At 35.3% G+C, this 18814-nt stretch overlaps 4 protein-coding genes across 4 annotated transcripts; 2 read left to right on the plus strand and 2 right to left on the minus strand.

Annotated features, from left to right (window-relative positions):
- Positions 1-241: 241 nt before the first annotated feature.
- LOC130979852 (dof zinc finger protein DOF3.4) lies at positions 242-1684 on the minus strand. Its single transcript, XM_057903396.1, has one exon. The coding sequence runs from the start codon at positions 1345-1347 to the stop codon at positions 595-597; it is 753 nt and encodes a 250-aa protein (XP_057759379.1). The 5' UTR covers positions 1348-1684; the 3' UTR covers positions 242-594.
- Positions 1685-4028: 2344 nt separating this feature from the next.
- On the minus strand, positions 4029-5775 carry LOC130982928 (GDSL esterase/lipase At2g23540-like). Its single transcript, XM_057907075.1, has 5 exons — positions 5439-5775; positions 5219-5349; positions 4880-5128; positions 4529-4784; positions 4029-4419 (listed from the first exon to the last, which is right to left on the minus strand). Exons 1-5 carry the CDS (start codon positions 5737-5739, stop codon positions 4190-4192), a joined length of 1167 nt encoding a protein of 388 aa, XP_057763058.1. The 5' UTR covers positions 5740-5775; the 3' UTR covers positions 4029-4189.
- Positions 5776-9654: 3879 nt separating this feature from the next.
- Positions 9655-12107, plus strand: LOC130982524 (uncharacterized). The gene is made up of 5 exons (XM_057906561.1): positions 9655-10016; positions 10154-10387; positions 10794-10877; positions 11233-11362; positions 11451-12107. The coding sequence occupies exons 1-5, from the start codon at positions 9736-9738 to the stop codon at positions 11931-11933; spliced, it is 1212 nt and encodes a 403-aa protein (XP_057762544.1). The 5' UTR covers positions 9655-9735; the 3' UTR covers positions 11934-12107.
- A 361-nt stretch (positions 12108-12468) lies between these two features.
- On the plus strand, positions 12469-14803 carry LOC130982203 (cytochrome P450 CYP82D47-like). The gene is made up of 2 exons (XM_057906096.1): positions 12469-13562; positions 13772-14803. Exons 1-2 carry the CDS (start codon positions 12609-12611, stop codon positions 14390-14392), a joined length of 1575 nt encoding a protein of 524 aa, XP_057762079.1. The 5' UTR covers positions 12469-12608; the 3' UTR covers positions 14393-14803.
- The last annotated feature ends 4011 nt before the right edge of the window (positions 14804-18814 follow it).

Below are 18814 nucleotides of genomic sequence, written 5' to 3' on the forward strand. Positions count from 1 at the left end.
AATGCATGGAGATCGCCCATTATCGCAAAATGTTTTTACAGTAAAAACAACCAAAATGATAGGTCGGTCCTTTAACTATTTAATTAAGCACTTAAATTTGCCTTTGGTTAGCTACTTTTTCTAACTACTCTAGTAAAAGAGAAAATTCATTTTGTCGCATATTTTATAATATAAAATACACTTGTTAGGAAGAACCGAAGAAGTGATTATAGGCATATATCTCTTAAAAATTAAATAATGGTTGAAATGAAAGAGCAAAAGACATTAACTGAGAAGAGAAAGACTAGCAAAGCGTAATACACACGCCAAAGGGAATACACACACACAGATCAGGTCATCCAAAAGCAAAGCAATACAATCACACACCTCATTTTAACTATCTCTAATAAGTTTAACATAAAGAGAAACAGGAGAGGAGTTAAATACAAAAGATGATTTTTTGGGGGGATGGGGGAAAGAGTAGAGTCGTGATTCTAATTGGAAGTAGATGATATACCATGATTCCCTTAAACATTAAGTACGTAACCCTAGAATTAAACCTGAAGGGAATCAAACCAAAACAAAATAAACCAAAAAAGAGGTTTTTGTTTATCTTTATTTGAGACCATTTCCGGGTGTGGAAATGGCTAGTCCCGGCCAAGGGAAGCAGTCTCCAGAAACAAAGCCACCTTGATCGCCGCCTTCAAACTGCCACGTGTGCCCAACACCGGAGCCCGCAACACCGCCGCCAATGCTGCCTCCGTCCGCCACCACGCCCGGGAAAGCCCAACCGCCTCTCCCCATCCCCATCCCAAATCCAACATCTTCGAGGCCAGGCCCAAGACCAAGCCCAAACCCACCCAGAGCCAGAAACCCACCAGGACCCTGCTGTGTGTTGCTCAGCAACGAAGTGAAGCTCCCACCGCACAAGCTCACGTTATTACCCTTTGCTTCACCATCCACGACTACTCCACCGAACTGCACGGGTGCTCCGGGGTGGTTGTTCCCGGCCACGGGAACCATGGTGAGCGGGGTCACAGAAGAAACCGAGGTGACGGCCGGACCCGCGGAGGAGGAGGTTGTGGCGGTGGAGGCTGAAGGAACGGTGCGAGAGCGCTTGGCGTTTTTACGGCTTCCACCGCCGACGGGGATGTCACGGAGAGTGCCGCCGTGGGTCCAGTAGCGGCGGCAGGACTTGCAGAAGTGGCGAGGCTGGGAGAAGTTGTAGTTGTTGTAGTAGCAGAACTTGGTATTAGTAGAGTCGCAGCGAGGGCACGGCAGGTGCTCTTGCTCGGCCGGCGGTGGGGCTAGGGAAGTGTTGTGAGGCTTGGCTGATCGACGGCTTTCGCCGGAGTCGGAGGAGGGCATGGCGTTGTGAAATGGGGTGAAGGTAGAAATAGTATGTAGTTGAAATTGAAATAGTATGTAGTCAGAAACAGTAGAAGAGAATGGAATGAGTGGTGTGGTTGGGCATATGGGGAAGGGTGGGGGGTTTTTATGGGGAACAAGAGAGAGAAAAGAAATGAGGGTGGTTTGGAAGAATGTAATGAGAGACAAAATTTCTGAGGGTTATATGAGGCAGAGTGGAATGCAGCTTTAACAGTGTTGTTGTGTGAAGCACGACATGCATTTTCAGTCGCCTACAGATAGAGACTTATGCTTCCTTGGGTCGGCTAATAGCCCTGCACTGTGCACACACCTATCTCCTCACCTCAATTTTTTTTTTTTTTATTATTGTGAATTTGGTTGTTATACGTTCAATCTTGTACAAACAAAAAAGAGTGTGTATAAATATCGTTACTCGGATGTTTCTTTCTTTCTTATTCTTACTACTATTCAAAATGAAATCATTAATTTTGCTTGGCTTTAATTTGTTTTCTTCCCCTTTATTCCTTTTCTTATAAAGGGGTTGAGCTTTTTGGTTTTGGATCATTAGCAATTATGCATGGTGCGTAAAGTGAATTGGTGGAAGCATCATCTTGGCATTTGCCCTTTGAAGCAATTATGGCATGTAAATCTATGGCCAATTGAAACAAAAAGCAAATCCAACGAGAGTAGCTTGTACGTGCTGCCAATTCCAATTACCACCAAACCCCCCATGGTCAAGCTAATCATGAATACGGTTAATTTATACGCATATTATAATAATGTCATGTCTCCTCCTCCTGTCATTTTCCTTATCCAATCGTCTCTTCCCTGAAAAACAGCCCCTAACTAAGTCGTGTTTTCTAATGCGATGGACTATTTATGCATGCATAGAAATTTGGCCTTTGTTGTCATCAAGAATTTAGGATAATAATTGCACTTTAGCCACTAGCTAGGTAGGCCTACGATTTGATTATTGCATTGTAGGTATAAGGGCACACATGAAATAATTCCTTCTAGTAAAGTATTATTATTTAGTAGGATACTGTAACTAACCGCGAGCTGGTTGCATAATTAAAGAATGAAAAAGTAACCTAACTTTGATTTAAATGATTAGTGGAGAAAACACAAAAGAGAGAGTGGAAGGGGGGGGGGGGGGAATTGATCCGATCCGATTTGGACTGTTTTCCCAAAGCGTGCGCCTAAGGAAAGTGGGTGCATGGGTTAATGGTGGTGAGATAGAGCCAAAATTTGAAGGTGGGTAGGGCGGGTCTAATGAGTGGGTGGGGACAGTAGAGACAATATAATGAGTGTCGGGCAGCGTGGGGAGCAATAATTGGGTCTACCCTCTGATTTCGGACGCGTCATGTCCGCATCAGATTCCTCCTCCGTACTACTCTTACTATCTACATCTCTAATCTCTCACCGGATTTACCGCTACACTGTACCCATTACCAAACAAACTGTTTGCTCCCAACAGAACACGCATCACTTCCTCACCCTTGGATCCTCATCGGACGGAGCCCAATGGGTGTGTGCTTTAAGACCCAGTCGTTGTTGTTTTGTGGGGTTTAGGTGAAAATGGGTCCGTCACCCATGATCACTGACCACTGACACTCCTTCCTCCCGGCCAATTCCATGGTGTACTATTCCCTCCTTCTTCCATGCTCACACTCACACCTCTCTCGCTTTTCTTTCAGCTGCACAAACATCATTATTCATTCATCCCCTCCTCCCACCTCCCATGTCTTTCTTTTCCATCTAATCATCTTCACACCACTACTTCTTAAAACCAGCCACCTTTTCATAATAATAAAACCATTCTAAAACTCAGTTATTACTTACTAAACCAAACATATTTAATTTAATGATTCATTTTTCATATAAATATAATACGGTTGTTTGTTCAATTTATTTAATTGAACTAAGTTTTTTATTAAAAAAAATTGCATGTTTTGAGTAGTTTTTTTGTCTCATTCTCATAACAACCAATAATAGTATAAACTTGTCTGTGATAGACTTACTAACGGTGTTAATAGAAGAATTCTTAAACAAATAGTAACAACGAAGTTTTTTTTTTTTTTAAAGGCGAGTGTATTACTATTAACTTAAGTATACAAATTTACAAGATTAGAAATTAATTGGATGAAAAATAATAAACCTAAACTTAGAACCAGTGACAACTGGGTTGATTTGATTTGATCAGCTTATAATCCTAATTGTCATATTATCATTATTATAAAAAATAGGTGAATGGATCTTTCTCCTAACATAAGTATGCTTTTTTTTATAAATCATTTAATTATGCATGCATTCTCACACAAAAAGGAAGAAATGTTAGTGTATCATTATTTTATAAATATATGTATGTAAAAAGTCTTCACATATATTGTGTTAAAGTAGTTAATCCATTAAAATAAAAATCCATAAATATTCAAATTGAATTGAAATGACAAAGTGATAAGTGTATGTTAGACTTTTAAAAGTAGCAAGTCACAAAAGTTGTTGAACAAGATGCTTCTGCTTATGACAAAATCGTGAGCATGAACCTACTAGAAAATGAAATCATTCCCATATGTAACCCACTTGAAAGTTGGAACGAATCAGTAATCACTATCTCTGAAAAGCTGAGTCAAATGGAACAGAAAGCTAACACAAATTGAATTACTTAAAACAAGGCGGTTACATGATCAATATATTGAAATTACATAACAAATCACAGGCATACATCTTGTCCAGAGCTACTACACACTACATACTGTTTATAATTTGAGGTAGAAATTGGTTGCGTGAAGTAACAAAGTAGAAATATTGTTACATTATTAATAGAAGGAAAATGGAAAGATTAAAGAGCGGAGAGTTGTCTAACATTGAAGGGGGATACGTATCTATTGTCTCCATCAAGGAGCTGTTTGGCGAGGATTAGGTTGGCAGCTTCACTTGGATGGTATGCGTCCCAGAAGACGTGCTTGTACCTATCTGAGCACAAGCTAGATGTAGGCCCACATGGAATTATCCCTGCTAACTGCGACTGGCCCCCAAATCCACAGCATGCACTGCTTCCTGTCCTCAACCCTATTGCCATAACCATTTATTTAGTTACATCGCCTATTATCCATTGGTATATATTATATTACTCTCTAACTGATCACTTAATTCAATTAATTAACATTATTATATTTACCATATTTGGCGTAGTTTGTTATGAGTTCCATGACTAGATCATAAACATTGGCAAGGACGAACTTGGCTCCGGGGAGGTTGTCGTTTAGCTCAGCCAGCAAGTCCTTCAATCGACCATTGTATTGGACTGCAAGCTTGTTAGCCAAATCCGAACACTCATCCTCATTAAGCTGATTTATGGCCCTTTGGTAAGGTATGCATCCTATTGGCCCAACATTACTCACCACAAACTTTCTCGCATCCATTTCATATAGTCTCTGCCACACAACCAAGCCCAATTAACAAACTAGACACATATCATGAAAGCATTAAAAATGTACGAAATAACACATCAATATATTAATGTGCGTACAGTTAGTTGGATCCTAAAGTGGTTGATCATTTCGTCGACAAAAGCGTCTGGACTTTGATTAACTCTGGCTCCAACTGACACAAGCGGGAGAAGGTAGTTGTTGAGGAAGTCATTGGACCCAACGCTGATGGAGAAAATGGATCTCTTCATTATTAACTCCCTACCATTCGATTTGCCTAATAACTTGTCTATCTCTTTTCTTGTTATGTTGAAGTAATCTATTTGAATATCCATTCCCAGCCTGTTCACCTAAAAAAGTTTTAATTATGAATAACTAACGAGTGACATACACAAACATGCATGGAAATTAAAGTTTACAAATTAAATTATTATACTCACAAATATATTTCCTGTTGCATTCAGAATACCTCCTCCTCCCGAAGCATAATTCACTCCAGAGAGTATAGCTTTCCCGGTAGCATTTGGTGCGAGAAAAGGGACAGCATAGTTTGGTTGTCCCAATTCCTCTCCTAAAAGGCATAATAGTTTGTTAAAATTAGTTTCTAAAATTTATCATTAAGCATACTTAGAAAGTCACAGCACATGGTTGAAAACATACCTACTATATCTGAGATGGTTCTACCGTTGGTGAAGCGGCCGGTGGGGTTTCCACCGGAAGCCTTAAAATCAATACCATTTGGTGTCATGTTTGCCCTGGAAAGAGTTGAAAGATAGTTGTTGTTTCCAGCATCCACTAATGAGTCTCCAAAGATGAAAGAAGCTCCTAAGCTCTGTTTCTGAGCAGCAAAAGTTCCATAGCTACTAACAAGCAAGAATAATAAAGTGGCCAAGGTGTTATAGTAATTCAAAGCCATGATGGTTTTCGTCATGCTGCATGAACTCGCATTAAGCAGCACCATATATATATATAAATAGCACCAACTGCAAGAGGGCAATCAAGATTCTTCTCTAATTTCTTCACTAAATTAAAAAGAAACTGCAAACATTTTTACTTTGAATTGGCCTCTGATCAATTACGTGTGTGTATATGAATAGTTTTAAAATATGGTGTGAAGGAGTACAAATTTGAATAGTTTCGGATTGTCATGTGGTAGGTCATCAGCATATGAATAAGTTCATATTTTTCAGCATGTTATAGCCTTGGATCGTATATGTTTTAGAGGCTGATGAGACCGTTAATTAGGTATTGTTTGGTGACCTTAACTATAACCAAATTCCTTTGCATGGAGAAATAAATAGAAAGGGGTGCCTATTTGACTATTTGCCAATTATATATAACAATATTATACTATATTGTAACTTCGTTGTTGAACTAGAACTCGTAAAATTAACATTCCTCTGTCTTCAATAGCTGAGGAAATAATTAAATATTCCCTTATTTCTTCCCTTATACTCACTAGATTATTATGAGTGGTTCTTGCCTTAAGAGTTTAGAATTTAGATAGATGATGTCAAACCGTATGTAAAACTTGACGTAGATTTTTGGAAAGAACATTTTTTTTATAGGTAAAAAACTCAACAACATTTATTTGTCAGTCTGGGTAAAAAACACATTGAAAATTTGCTTTTGGTAGCCACACATTATAAAATATGAATAACAACAATGAATTTGGGCCTTTGCCCGCTAATGCTGTCTTAAAAACAAAAAAAAAAGGCCAAATATCCGTCCAAAAAATGACCAAAACAAAGTTTTGATGTTTTTATTATGACCAAAAAAAAAGTGTTTATCAAGATTATTCGTAATAAAAAAAACTATATTTTTTTCTTTAATAAATATATTAAAAAACTATTAGAGATTTTAAACTCTTGTTTTTTATTTCAACTATATATATTTAGCTAATCTAAAAATAATATGACTGAAGAATGTTTTGAAAATATTGATTAAGAGAGTTAAAATAAAAAAAAAAAACACCAAATTCTAACTCTTTAGATTATGACTATGATATGGGCTTTTTTATTTTTATAAATTAAATAAATGTAATAATTATCGAAATAAATAATTTAAAAAATATTTACCGAAATAAATATTTCTCTCTTTTACGGTGTAAACAACACGTGTATATCTTGTTTACAGTGTAAATGAGATACATGTAATTTTATAAAAAAAAATTGAAAATAATAAAAATATTAACAATATCAATAATCCAAATTTTTAGCATGTACATAAAAAGATTGGTAGAAGAGATTAAAATGGATATGTTTGATCAATTAATACTCAAAAAAATACATAAAAAATTTTAGATTAAATTATGATCCAATTGGATTGATTTAAATTTGAAAAATAAAAAATTCGTATGTGTTCAAAGAAAGTTTCATGATGAGAATGCCCACTTCTAAAAATTAAAAGATGGAAAGCGTGAAGTTGATGCACGATAAATAAAACACAAAAAAGATGAGATAACCGTTTAGGAATAATGGAAAGAGAATTGAAACGGTTATCTCCCACGATAACGTGAGAGATAACCATTTTAGTTCTCTTTCCAGTTTCCACTATCTCCATCAACCTTTCTTAACAACTAGAGTGAGACCCGCGCAATGCGCGGAGAAGTAGATTATTTATATTATATAGTATATTTTAATAAATATTATATTAAAAATATTTTAGAGAACATATTATAAATAGATTTTGAATTTATTTATTTTTTAAAAAGACTTAGGTTATTTATATTAGAGTTATACAAAAGTGTATTTTCTTTTTTTTTTTCGATTTGCATTAATGGCTACACTTTATTTTTTCTTGCGGTTTTTTTGTTTGTAAATAATGAAAAAAATAAATGAATGAGAATGAAAAATATATAAAATGTTATATTAAATTTAAGAAATTTTTGACAATTAGTATAAGAGGTTAAGAAATGAAGAATAGTAAGAGTTTAATATGTATAAGTTGTAGAATTTGAATATTTGTAACTAAAATTTTTTATAATTATTATTATTATGACACTTTTAATGTATGTTTATTGTATTTAATTAGTACTTGATGTTTCAATTGAATAATAATAGATAAGAGTTTTTTATTTTAATTTTTTTAAAACATTTTTACTAAATAGTGATTGGTTGATTTTTATCTAGCAATTTTGGGTATTAACTCTTCCGGTCTGTCATTACTACTGCAAATCATTCTACAACAAAGAGAATAAAATATGGTCAAAGAATGATAATCCATTACAAATAAATTGTGGAAGCAATACTGCACATCTGGAATAACAATTTGAAAAAAAAAAAGGAACACGTGAATGTAAATTGTGGAAGAAGTATTCTACATATAAAATAACAATTTATAATTTGATGATGAAATATTGCAATCGATAGTATATAGGGAGCAATAATTTTAAACGCACATTAATTTTGGTTGTGACTGTTAGACAGAACCGTTTACAAAAGAGGAATACATAAACTTGTGCTACTTGCAATGAGTTCACAATTAAAATGTTATTATTTATAACAAATAAATAGGGCTATTGAAAATGATATTGAACAATGAGAAGAGAAAACGGTAAAGTTGAAAATCTTTAGGAAGATACCTAGGACAAATTTCCTACGTTGGCGGCGCCGAATGGTGATGTTGGTCTGAGACCCAGAATCGAGCTCTGACAAGAAAACCGGAGGAATGGAGTTTGTCCTAGTTTATGCAATTTATGCAATGCGGCTCCGGCGTAGATGGACATCGCGATGTACAATTTGTTTTGAAGAAAAAACAATGGCTCATGGGATCGGAAGAGGATGGAGGAAATAGGATGAGACCGGAAGAGGATGGAGGAAATAGGATATTGGTACGGAGAGGTGCTAAGAGGGTGATGGTTTGAGAAAGGTAATAAGCTCTTTGGTTTTGAGAGCTTTTTGTTAGGGTGAATGTTAATTTGTGTTTTTGTTATTTTAGAAATAATGATTGATTTGGAAAAAGTTAATTTGTTGGTATTTATTGTGTTTTTTAGTTTTTTTTTGTATTTTTTATGTAAAAATAAAAGTTGATTTAGCAAGATTTGAGTGGTGGATTCTAAAATTTTGCCAAGTAAGCATTGGTGCTGACATGGCGTTAGTAGAAAAAGAGAAATAACTTAGAAGTAATGTGGGTAAACCTATGTACCTACTTTTATATATTAAGAATAGATTGGCAGTATTTTAGTGTCTCAACTTCACGCTTCCCATCTTTCCATTTTAATCTCTTCTACCAACCTTTTTATGTACTAATAGCATGCTAAAAGTTTGGATTATTAATATTATTAATATTTTTATTATTTTCTATTTTTTTTAAAATACATGTATCTCATTTACATACGTGTCGCGTTCACATGTCTTATCTCGTTTACATGGTAAACGAGATACATGCAAAATTATTTTGTTTACAGTGTAAATGAGATAAGAAAAAAGTATTTATTTTGATAAATATTTTTTAAATTATTTATTTCGGTAATTATTATAATTATTTTATTTATTAAAATAAAAAACGTTATGATATGTATATATGAAAAATTAGTTATTAAATTAATTATTTATATAAAATATATTAAAAATAAATTAAATAGTATATATTTATTACAAATACATGGTAATTAATTTTCCAAATGTACATGAACTTTTTGTTTAACATGTTATCAATCCATTGATTCCATTATTCTATATATATATATATATATATTGATTTTTGGTCAAGCCATTCTATATATTTAAAATTTCTAAAAAACATTTTCAAAAAGTTCCTCTAAGACAATAGCAAAGCCCTAGAAGATAGACTCATAGACACAAAAAAAAAAGCCTTTAGAAAAAAAAAAGGAAGGGCTCCAACCTCGGTACTTTTCCCTGTTTTACAGGAACAGAGCCAACTCACCAAAATCGAACGTTAGAAAAAACTCAAATTCTGAAACACCCTTCCATCTTCCAAGTTCCAACTCTCGGCAATGCCCGCTCTCAGGAAGAGAAACCGCGAACGGGATTCGTCTCGTGCTTCCACTGTCACCAATAGTCCTGCGAGCCATGATCACCAACACCAAATGTTGGAGTATGAGCTCAGCAGGGAGCAAAGAATCCGAGAAAACCAAGAAAGATTGGGAAAGCTTGGTATCTTGGATCTCTCCCTCAAGCTCAAATCCTCTAACCTTCCTTCTAAGCGCACTCGATCCTACACCCCCAAAACCCCTCCTACTCTACCCCCACCTGGTCCTGTTCGCCGTTCCTCCAGGTTCTCCTTCCCCGAATTGAAACATGGCTTTCAAGTTTTGTGATCTTTTGCATCTCCTTTTGGCATCAAAATCTGATCTTTCTTATATATGATCCGTCCTTTTTGTTTTCCTGCATGTAACTTATTGTGTTTTACAGGTTGCAGAATGTGACTCCTGTTAGTTACTCTGAGCCGCCTGTGAAGAAATCTGAGTTTCGGGATCGTCCGAAGGTTGTGATCCAGGAGGGTTCGAAGCCTGAGGTGTACACTGAAGAACACGAGAAGCTGTTGGGTAATACTGATAAGAGTTGGACTCTGTTCGTGGATGGTGTTGGGAAAGATGGAAAACGGATTTATGATTCCGTACAAGGGAAGACATGCCATCAGTGCAGGTTAGTTCATGACTTCATTCTCCATATGCAACTGAAATGGAGTAATTTGTTTCTATGAATTTGTTTAATGACTTTCCAGTGGTTTTAAAGGTGCATTTTCTGCCATGATGATGTGCTGCTTTTGCTGTTTATTGATTGTGTCAATAGTGTTATCCTTTTCTTTTATGTTGTGCACACTTGTTAGCGTTTTTTTTTTTTTTTTTGGTATGTAATGCTTGTTGCTTCATCTGGAATATCCAGTGATGAATACGTTATCAGGGTTCATGTTGACATGTTTTGCTATGAGTCCATGATAACATTGTTACCATGAATTTCATTATCTGGTCCATCTATTTGTCTGATTTCTATTCTGTTGCTATTTTTTTCTTATGGAACTTGCTTGCTACATGAAATTACTGTTCTGCAGGCAAAAAACTCTTGGTTATCGTACCCGCTGTAACACATGCAACTTGGTCCAGGGGCAGTTTTGTGGAGATTGCTTGTATATGAGGTATGCTTTCTAGTTGATCTAACATTGTTTTTGTTGGTCATCTTGTTTATTAACAATGAAACTGCCTATTTAGGATTTATGGTGCATGGTTTATTATGATGGAACTTTATCTGACAAATCCTAAGATTATTCTTTGGAATCAATATGAATTTACTTATATATAGGCCAAGAGAGTTTCTATATCTTGTAAATTTGCTGTATTATTATTGCATTAAATATTGTTAAAGCATTCCCCGTGATCTGTTTTGTTGCTTGGTTTGATTTGAACGAGACCTGCCCAGCAATTTATGATGCCCTATATGAGACTGTACCTTTAATCTAACCTGATGCTGGCTTTATCTTATACTTTTTGTAGATATGGTGAGCATGTACTTGAAGCATTGCAGAATCCAAATTGGAAATGCCCAGCTTGTCGTGGAATTTGCAATTGTAGCTTATGTCGTCAAGCAAAAGGATGGGCCCCCACTGGCTCTCTATATAGAAAGGTTGCTCCTAATTCTCAGGCAAATTTTGGTTTTAATTTGTTTTTCCAAGGTTTAGTTGGAGCTAAGCTCAAATTTCTCCATATTTTAGATATCAGCATTGGGTTACAAATCAGTTGCACATTACCTCATCCAAACCCGGCGCGCTGATAAAGATGTGGAGAAAAGTGCAGATTCCAACTCGATTTCAGCAAAAAGGTCACTACCTTTCTCTGGTGTAGAGGTCAATGAGTCTATTGAGGTCAAAGAGACTCCTGTTGGATTAATGAAGCCTCTAGCTAATACTGAGAGCGATGGAGATGAAGTTTTGACAAAAAGATCGTTGCTGAATCATGTACCATTCAATGAGTCTCTTGAGGTCAAAGAGACTCATGTTGAATCACTGAAGCCCGTAGCTGAAACTGAGAGTCATGTAGCTGAAGTTTCAGCAAAGAGATCGTTGCTTTTCTCTGATGTACAAGATCAGGTTGAAAAAGTTGAGTGTTCATCTACCATGAAGCCACTTGGTTCTTCATCCAGGCCTTGCTCAGACAGCATTGCTGGAAGACTTAGGTCCAGGCTCAAGAAACCCTGATGCCCCCCTCCCTTTCTTTCTTTTTTGGAATGTAATATGTATGCCTGATTTCTAAGGAACAATATTTCGAAAATCAGGAATCTTGGAACATTGCTGAAATGGAAAAACCTTTTGTCATGGACTCAATTTTATTTTTAAAAGGGTAGTATTGTTATACGCCTTCAATGCTTAAGTACACAGGAGTGATTCTCAGAATTTATCAAATCCTTTCCCAAACTCTTCTCTTAAGTTAGATGATTTGATTTGAATTTATTTAACAAGATGCCGGGGAAACAAAGCTAAGAAATATATATATTATATATAACGCACTTGAGTGTTGCATTGACTGAATGCTCTAATCTCACTTCCTGCAGGAGCCGCCTACATTTAGTTAAACTTAAAAGTTGAAGAAAGTCAACCAAAGAGACAAAATGAACTCCAATCATACTGATCCATATGAATATCTAAAGCAATAAAAATATTGGAGTGATCCTCCTACAAATAAAATATGGTGGCGTTCATAATGTTTCAATGAAGTTCAAATTTGTCTATTTGTTTAAAGAAAACCTAGTACAGATGCATACAACCTGCACCAGTTCTTTATAAGATAATGCAAAATTAGGATTCATCAGTTCTCTTATATGTTTAGTATATACTAATTTTAGTTGCTTGGTTGCTTCAGGCATACCAGCTGTGATGGAGGATCTGCTTCAATCTTCCTCAACCTCGATTATTTACATACTTGCCTTGCTGATCTGCATCTTCATTTATTATCTTGGAAGATCAGTTACTAAAAGTGAGAGCAAGACCTGTACTGCACCACAAGCAGGCGGGGCGTTGCCGATTATCGGCCATCTACACCTATTTGGTGGAAAGAAACTGCTCTTTGAAACACTTTGTACCATGGCAGAAAAATATGGACCAGCCTTTACCATAAAGATGGGTTCAAACAGGGTCCTAGTTTTGAGCAGTTGGGAAATGGCCAAAGAGTGTTTCACTGAACATGATAAAGCTTTCTCAGACAGACCCCTAGTTACTGCTTCAAGATTACTAGGCTATGATGGTGCAATGTTTGGTTTTGCGCCTTACGGTCCTTACTGGCGTGAGATGCGCAAGATTGTTACAATCCATCTTCTATCAAACCATAGGATTGACCTGCTTAAGCACATACGAGCTTCAGAGGTGGAGATGGCAATGAGAGAGCTGTATGGCTTATGGTCAAGCAAAGGCTGCCCAGAGAATGGAATATTGGTTGAAATGAAGCAATGGTTTGGTGATTTAGCATTTAACATTATCTTGAGAATGATATCATGTAAGAGATACTTTGGAGTAAGCTCAGAAGATGGCAAGGCACAATATTTCCAGAACATAATAAGGGACTTCATTAACCTATTTGGGGTGCCTGTGATCTCTGATTCAATTCCAGCTCTTTGGTGGTGGGACATACATGGTTACAAGAAGAAGATGAAGGAGACGGCTCAAAAACTTGACCAACTAATTGGGGAGTGGTTAGAGGAACACAAGCAGAGAAGACTATTAGGTAAGGATGGAGAGGAAGAGCTAGATTTCATGGATGTGATGCTGAGAGTCCTACAAGAAAACCCTATTGCTTCTTTTGACACAGATACCATTATCAAGTCTACTGTCCTGGTGAGTTCTTGAGACAGCTTTGAACTTTAATGTATTTTATTCATTTGACTCCGAGTTTGAGACAACTTATAAAGTTGGTGTTATTTCAAGATTCTAGCTACAAGATATACTGTGTTAGTTCATAGGAATCATGTCTGTATTTTGTAAGTCATAACTTGTTTTTTAATACCGCATTGGAATAGTTCTGAGTAGATTTTTTGTCTCTGCAGAATCTGTTGGCAGGAAGTGACTCCATTATGGTAGCTATAACATGGATCTTGTCTCTGATGCTTAATAATCCACAAGTACTGAAGAAGGCTCAAGATGAGTTGGACAACAAAATTGGGAGGAATAGACAAGTGGAGGAATCCGACATCAAGGATTTGGTGTATCTTCAAGCCATTGTGAAGGAATCTTTGCGGCTAAGTTCTCCGAGTGCTGTCATTTTTCCTCGTGCAGCAATGAAGGACTGCACGCTTTCAACTGGCTATCACATCCCAGCAAGCACCAAGTTGATGATAAACATATGGAAAATAATGCATGATGAGAACTTGTGGCCTGATCCGTATAGCTTTCAACCTGAGAGATTCTTGTGCAGCAGCCACAAGGACATAGATGTGAGGGGCCAACACTATGAGCTTCTTCCATTTGGCTCTGGAAGGCGTTCGTGCCCCGGAATTTCACTATCTCTCAATGTTATGCATCTTATTCTGGCTGCACTGCTGCATAGCTTTGAAATTACTACTCCATCCAATGAACCTGTAGACATGACAAAGAGCATTGGTTTGACAAATGTGAAAGCAACTCCACTTGAGGTTCTTCTTGTTCCACGCCTCAACTGTGTTTTATGATGCGGAAGGCTAAGGGCGCTCTATTTTTCTGCTGTTTGTGTTGTGCCTTTTATTTTTGTACTTAGATGTATTATTTGAAAATAGTTATTATCATCGTACTAAGATGTGTGGGAAGATAATTGACAGAACATTTAATTAGGAGGATGGATCAGATAAAAAGATAGACAGGTGGCGAAATTTAGGAGAAGACCCAAGAGACCAGTATGAGATGGTTAAAGGAGATCTAAGTGTAAATGGTCTTACTATAGATATGATATATAATAGGACTCAATGGTGTTGTTTGATGTATGTAGCCGACTCTACCTAGTGGATAAGATCATAAGACTTTTTTGTTGTTGTTGTTGTTGTTGTTGTATCATACTAATGTGTAGATATACCATTTATCTTATAGTAAATGAGTGGTATGTACAATCGAAGCCATGTTTAACAGACATCTCTCTTTAGCATTAGTTATAGGCTGTTAGTGCTTCTTGCTAGGTTTGTCATGTCAAGTCTACTCATTGCTTCCTAAGTGATTCATTATCACAATCAAATTATCAAGTTTTCAAAACAACAGATGCAGCTGTTATTGAGGTCAAAAGCAGAAATGATACAATTCAATTTAATCACACCTCACTTCACTTATAATTTTAGCTATGAATAGAGCATCATTGAAGAACCATATATAGAAGAATCAAGAAAAAGGACTTCTCAGAATTCATCAAATTCATCAAATTCTAGCACCATATGCGGTGCACCTTGCATAATCCTTTACTTCCATTTTCTTCAAAGTTGATCCACAAGCACATTGGGCCCTCTAACTCCATATGTGGCCGGCAAATGATGCATAATGAATGATATTAAAACTCTATAGCAAGTATCAAATATGTATACCAATTTATCCTTCTGCCATATGGATAGGTACACTGAATCAACATTGGTCAAATGCTAAGAAAAGTAAAAGGTAAAACCAAGGTTAGGTTCATGTGCACAATGCTAAAGTTGGAGGGACAAGGATGTGATTTGGGGAACATAGCCTATCCATAAAGTTAAGACATGTTTTCTGAGTATGTCTAAAAATCCACATTTTGTAAATTCCGAATAATTAACTAATAAATTAATTATTATTTAAAGAAATTAAAAAATTAAATTTTATAGTTTAATGAAGTTGAAATAATTAAAATATGAGTTTTAACACTAATTTTAAAGATTTTGACCCAAAAACAGACCAATGGACTGAACCGGTTGGCTTGAATCCAAATCGAATTAGCTACCGGACATGTCGGGTTTGCCTTTATAACTAACAGATGAGACTCATCGTTCATAGGACAGGCATACACCATATACATTTGTATATTTTGCTTGAGCGTGTATTGTTTTGGTTTGCTTAATTGTTTAACTCTGCTTATCTGCTACTTGTTCTACTTGCTGTAATTGCACTTCTATCTATATTTTCCTTACTTGAATGGTATGTGTATGCTTCTGAGAGACCCTCTCTTGGCGGAAGAGTGAAGGAGGGTTGTTCCACCGGTGATTTGGAAGTTTAGAGTTGATAGAAGGTGTAGAGTTAGATTGGGGTTGGAATCCTTTAGTTAGATTACCGATATTATTGATTTAGAATAAATTTTAAGATTAATCTAAGTGTCGAAGTTCTAGAAATGCCTTTGACTTTTCTGAGACCTTTTATATTTACTATGTGGGTACTTTTACTATGTTGAAAATCCCTGATTCTCATTCCATACATATTTCTGTTATTTTTCATATGCAAATCGAGAGGCACCTCGTTGAGCGTCTGGAGACCCTTTTTACAAGCGAAGAATTGTCTTTTGGGCTGTTATATTTTGTTTTTGGTTATGTATATATGTATATAGAATCTCTGCATATATATTTTGTATTTTGTCCCTCTTAAAGGTTGATTTGGAGAAACATGTGTTTATTCTGTAGTTTGAGTTATGTTTTTTATTGTATATATATAATTACATACTCTGGTCGGCCTTAACTTCGCAGGTCAAGTCTGAAACTTGATATTTGTGTTTTGGAACTATGATTTGTATATTATGTTTTTAGCCTTCTTTTGATCTTACCTATCCGTTTTACGATTATGCATGCGATTGTGATACGATTTTTTGTTTTCGCTTTTGTTTAGCTTATTCTCCAGGTTTCTAGATATGAACTCTTTCAACTATATTTATGTACATATTTTATTTTTAAAGGTCGAAATATTTCGTCACCTCTGCTTTACGACTTAAGCGTAAGGCTCTGTGTGGTAGAGTGTTACACATTTAATAGAATAAAGTGATAATTAGGTCTATGAGAATTTCAACTTCGAATAAATTAGTCCTTAAAGAAAAAAGATACCAATTAGATCCTCTACAATAACAAATTATGGACATATTATATTCTTTTGTCAATTCACCATGTTAACTTAATGACGATGCTTTTATGTGTCATTGACTATAATGACATGGATCCCGCTAGGGAGACAATGGACTATTTGTACAATGTGTACAATGGCTATTGACTTATGAAATGAACATCCCCTATACTATTTAGAATAACCATCCGAGTACAAGGGATAATAAACATCTTCTCGAAAAATTAGTTTAATTTTTGGGTTCACCAAGAATCGAACTCTTGACCTTTGGGATCTAGCGATTTAATACTATGTCATGATACCACTCATCACAAAAGCTTCAACTGATAGGAAATTGTAACACTAATAATTATATCTCTAATACTCTATAAACCTCCATTGTACACATTGTATAAAAATCTCATTGGCTCCTCATACTTTCCCTAATGACATTTATTTATGAAATATTGTCAAGAAGATAACTTTTGGAGCAAAACTTCACTTTTCGTTAGGATTTCTAGTAAATAGAGAGTAATTGATGACAGTTATATGAAAACTTAAAAGATAACAAATTAAATGTTTCATTGTCCAAAATGTCATCGTCCCTGAACTCATGTGACAGTAATGAGACACGCCACATAAATGGAACATATGGGCAACTTTGTTTCATTTCACATTTTTTATAGACAGAAAGACATAATCTATCCATCATTTGTTATTGTAAAATACTTTACTAATTTTTTTTTCAATTAATCCGAGATTGATATCCTCGAAATCCAAGTAATAAGTGATGGTGTGGACTATGGTACATTAGATGGCCTAAAATCCTTTAGATTACACATGAAAAGCAAACAAGAGGATTTCTAAATACAGAGCTAAGAACACTTTAACTGAAAGAAGATATGCTTTGGAAATTAGATTTGATATTCTTGGCAAACCAAAAAAATAAAATAGGGATTGACAGTTCCATTCTGATAAACAAGTTGATTTATTATCAGATCATAACTGTATCTTATACTACCTATAGCACAATTCATTAGTGAGTACAGTAGACAAACTAATCATTTTTTATTATGGAAGAGAGCATAGAGTATTAATTTTCTTGTAACAAATAAATGGAAGTGCTACTGATTTTATTTACCTGTAAATAATGCACATTAGAGCCAATATAATATTCAGAAGCAACTAATTACAAGTTGCATTTGGAAGCCAAATGAAGACAAAAAAGTAATTAATCCATGCTTTAGGACACATAATCATGTGAAGTTTGTACCAACAAGACAAAAGTGTAAACAAGGGCAGAATCTTGAGTCATCAAGAAAAGTAGTAAAACATACAGAAATCTGATTTCCTGTACCTGTTTGGAGATAAAGCAATAAAATAAGCTCAGCTTTTCTGGATCAAATCGTTGTTGGATGATTTGATTACAATAAATTAGTGTGACATATAAGAGAGACATACCAAAATTTTTTTTTATGACTTTTCGTTATCCTTGGGAGTCATTTGTATAAATTCAGTGAGAATGAATCATCTCCAATCAAATTTTCCCTTTGATAAGTATAGTTTTTCATCATACAATTTTTAAAGGGGTTCAAACAAAATATGTGACATTATAACTGTATGATGAAATATTACTATTAATATTAACAAGTAGGAAATTCAATAGAGAAGATTCGAAATCTTGGTGCAGATGCCAACTTGGTTTAATGATTTGGCCTACCCTCTCCTATCTTAGGACCACCTTTTATTTACTATAATTTCTAAAAAGATAGTACCAACCAAATACGTTTGAAAAGAAATTTAAATGTCAAATTCAAATGTAACGTAGTTTTTAACCAAGCAATTCACTAATTAACTGATCAAGTAACTCGTCAATTTTACAAAACACACATTTATAGTATTATAGAGTTGATATTTTAACCATGAAAATTGTACAAATATAAAGTTTAATTTATATATTTGTTATATTGAGAGCCACTGACATTATCCATGCCGAAAATCTCCTTATCCACACCTGCCACCCATTTTCTCAAGTCGGTTAGATACATTGCTGAGGTAAGCAAAGTTGTATATATAAGTGCTTTAGCATT

The sequence above is a fragment of the Arachis stenosperma genome, chromosome 5 (genome assembly GCF_014773155.1).
Source record: "Arachis stenosperma cultivar V10309 chromosome 5, arast.V10309.gnm1.PFL2, whole genome shotgun sequence".
In the NCBI taxonomy this organism is placed as follows: Eukaryota; Viridiplantae; Streptophyta; class Magnoliopsida; order Fabales; family Fabaceae; genus Arachis; species Arachis stenosperma.